A 3,019-nucleotide genomic window follows, 5' to 3' on the forward strand; every position below is an offset into this window, starting at 1 on the left:
TATATATATAGGCATGTATATAAAAAGGATTGAGGAAGGCAATTGCATTTATTTTTGATGCGGGAGCAATCCCACAATCTTCCTCATTTCTTACAGGATCAAGAAGACGCATTACATCTAGGGTACTCATATATTTCTATAAAATCAATGCTTCACATTAGTCACGTTCGCAAGAATGGTATTTCGTTTTTGTCTACTTAATTTATATGATGTCCAGTGAAGCAAAAATATCGGGTCCTGAACCCTTTTTGATACTTATTTCTTAAAACATGAGGATAACAGTTTGGCTACTGTTTATCTAGCCTGTGTGTCCTATGTGTTTTAGAATGTCTCAGTGTCTTTGAATGGATGGTCTGTGTTTTCTTTGTTTTTAGATGGTCCTGTGTCAGTAGTGTTCCTGGTTGCCATTACTGTAAAGTGTAATTCTAAATAATCATTGCTTGTTCTCTGTATTTTCTGATGGCTCAGTGTATAGATTATTCAGTGTATTGGTAAAGAAACAGTACAATTTCGTATTGCAAATATGAAACTTTAATATACATACATAATATTTCACAAGCATAAAAAACATTTATTATAGCAACTCATTTAAAACTTCGGCAAGCTCCAGGCCGGTCCAGGACTTAATCCAGGTATAGTTGTTTGGGCCCGGCCCAGCACGTTTATATTTATATAGTATCTATGGCTAGAAACCTTTACAAGATATACCAAGTTTTTTAACAAAGGACGTACGCAAACACCGTCTATCTCAATACTTTATTTAAATCTTCCTGATTTTACCAACAATTATTGTGGTAGAGGAGATGGAGAAAGGTTCCTTTTTCGTATAAAGTTTTAGTCTAAAGCGTACAATATTGCAATAAAAACAATTACACTAGTAATAATTACTAATGAATTATCTAGTATGTGTGTAATTTTTAATTATTTATAAACTTTAACTTGACTCCTGAATTTTATAAGATGGGACTCCCATCCCATAAAATACAGCATTGGTACGGTATTACAAAATATTAAAAATCATCCCTCAACTATATGAGTCTTAGGTCTTAATAATACAGTTCCGGCCTGTATTCAGCGCTACGTTGATTACGCGTTATCATGTGTGAACACAGGTGGAAACTAACTGGACACAACGAAAAATTACATTTTTACAGTTTATTAATGTAAGAATAATGTACAATTATGAAACTTTCTAGTATGTAAATCTTTGCTTAATGAGTGCTAAACCATATTTAATGAATTTGAATTCACTTGAAAATGACCGGGATTCCGTTCATACATTGCTGTAAATAAAAACGGGAATACAACAGTAAATTGCCTTTAAAATATTATATTTTACAGTTTACTATCATAAACGATAGGCCTAGGCCTATGTAGAATTACGTAATTTTTGCTAGGCAAATCTTTGATATAACATGGTATTTTCTTGGACCATATTTGTTGGAGATCCAAGGTTCGAAAGCTTCGTACATAAATATTTAAAGATATATACCTTGAAATAATAGAGAAAACTTTTTGATACTACTAATACAATAAATGTAAAATTATATAGGCCCCATCATTTACATTAAATATAGAGTAATCCTGGTTTCAATTCCCGTGGGCAGCAGAATTGTGTCTTATCCTCGTAAAAATGAGGCTCAATGTTGAATTTCCTTCAAGTTAAAAGTTCAGTAGCTCATAAATTTTTAATTGCTCCGGGATGCCAATAAATTCAAAATGTTAAATTCAAATTATACTTTTAAGAACTTCGTTAGAGACTTTAAGCATGGAAAAATAGTGTGCATTCATCCATGATTAGGCATATAATCGTATAGGCCTATTTAATATAAAGAATATGAAATATATTTTCAACGAAATTGTGTTCTTATACTCAACAAATTTATAGCATAAAATATAAAACTTGTCAACATGATTATTATTGAACATTATTATACAGACCAATAAAGAATGTAAAAACAACTTATTTAAATCGCGCTCTAATACATTGAATATTGAAAACAAGCACCATCCCCAGAAGAAAAAATATACCCATAAAGATTCCAGCGACTAGTCCAACGTCGGAGTCGCTCACACCTCTGATACTTGAACTTACTGATTGCTTTCGTGAATTAAGTTGTGCGGGGATACGTCCTGCAATGATTGTTACCGGTATATCTACGCGAGGTTGATGTAGAACTGTCGTTCTACGCGGAGGAGGTTGAATCCTAGAGGTTGGCAGTGGTCCCCATGTTATATGCCTAGATTTAGTTGCTCCGGTGTAAGCAGGGAATGGTGTTGTAAATAAAGACGACCCTCTTTCATCACCATCAGTTCTATCATTCTCATCTATTACTTCGTCAGTATCGTTTGGTTGAAATCTCGGATATTTTTCTCCAACATCTGGGTTGTCTGTGCTGGAGCGTCTTGGTTTAGAAATAGTTGATTTCTCCTCGCCACTTTCACTATTTGAATACGAGAGTTTATTGGCATAACGGTTTGGCCTATTTAAAAAATTATTTTGCAGGTCCTCTTTTTCGCTGGGATTGTCTGTCTTAAATGCAGGTGGAATGATACGGGCATCCACAGAAGTTAAGGATTTCCCAATTTGGCCATGATGGTTTATTGCTGAAAAGGAAAAAAAAAACAGTCAAGATGATTTAGGATCGTTTTATATTGTTGAGTTAGAACAATAGGCTTCAAACAATAACACAAGTTAAGATTTATGATATGTAAAATATTTTTTATAGCATAAAATATAAAACTTGTCAACCATACATGATTATTATTGAACGTATATAGACCAATAAAGAATGTAAAACAACTGATTAAAATCTCACTCTAATACATTAAATATTGAAAACAAGCACCATTTCCGTGGAAGCCGCGGCTCCCCCCCCCCCCTTTGTACACAGTGTTAAAATTTTAAAGCTTATTCTTGAGCCAATACAAATTCTTTCCTGGGATCACTTAAAATGAATACTTCTAAGCATGTAAATATGCATCAGTACACGTTATACATAGGCCTAATAGAACACAT

The 3,019-nt window shown here is 33.4% G+C and overlaps 1 protein-coding gene across 1 annotated transcript in view; it reads right to left on the reverse strand.

Annotated features, from left to right (window-relative positions):
* Window positions 1-508: 508 nt before the first annotated feature.
* LOC117108969 overlaps window positions 509-3,019 on the reverse strand; it is an 11,396-nt gene continuing 8,885 nt past the window's right edge. The window contains exon 2 of the mRNA XM_033251175.1: window positions 509-2,607. Coding sequence (XP_033107066.1) covers window positions 1,964-2,607 — 644 coding nt within the window. The 3' untranslated portion in view covers window positions 509-1,963. The remainder of the gene's footprint in view (window positions 2,608-3,019) is intronic.

This window comes from Anneissia japonica, unplaced genomic scaffold (assembly GCF_011630105.1).
Source record: "Anneissia japonica isolate Jap-2015-1 unplaced genomic scaffold, ASM1163010v1 scaffold26_len2425191_cov177, whole genome shotgun sequence".
NCBI classification, from domain to species: Eukaryota; Metazoa; Echinodermata; class Crinoidea; order Comatulida; family Comatulidae; genus Anneissia; species Anneissia japonica.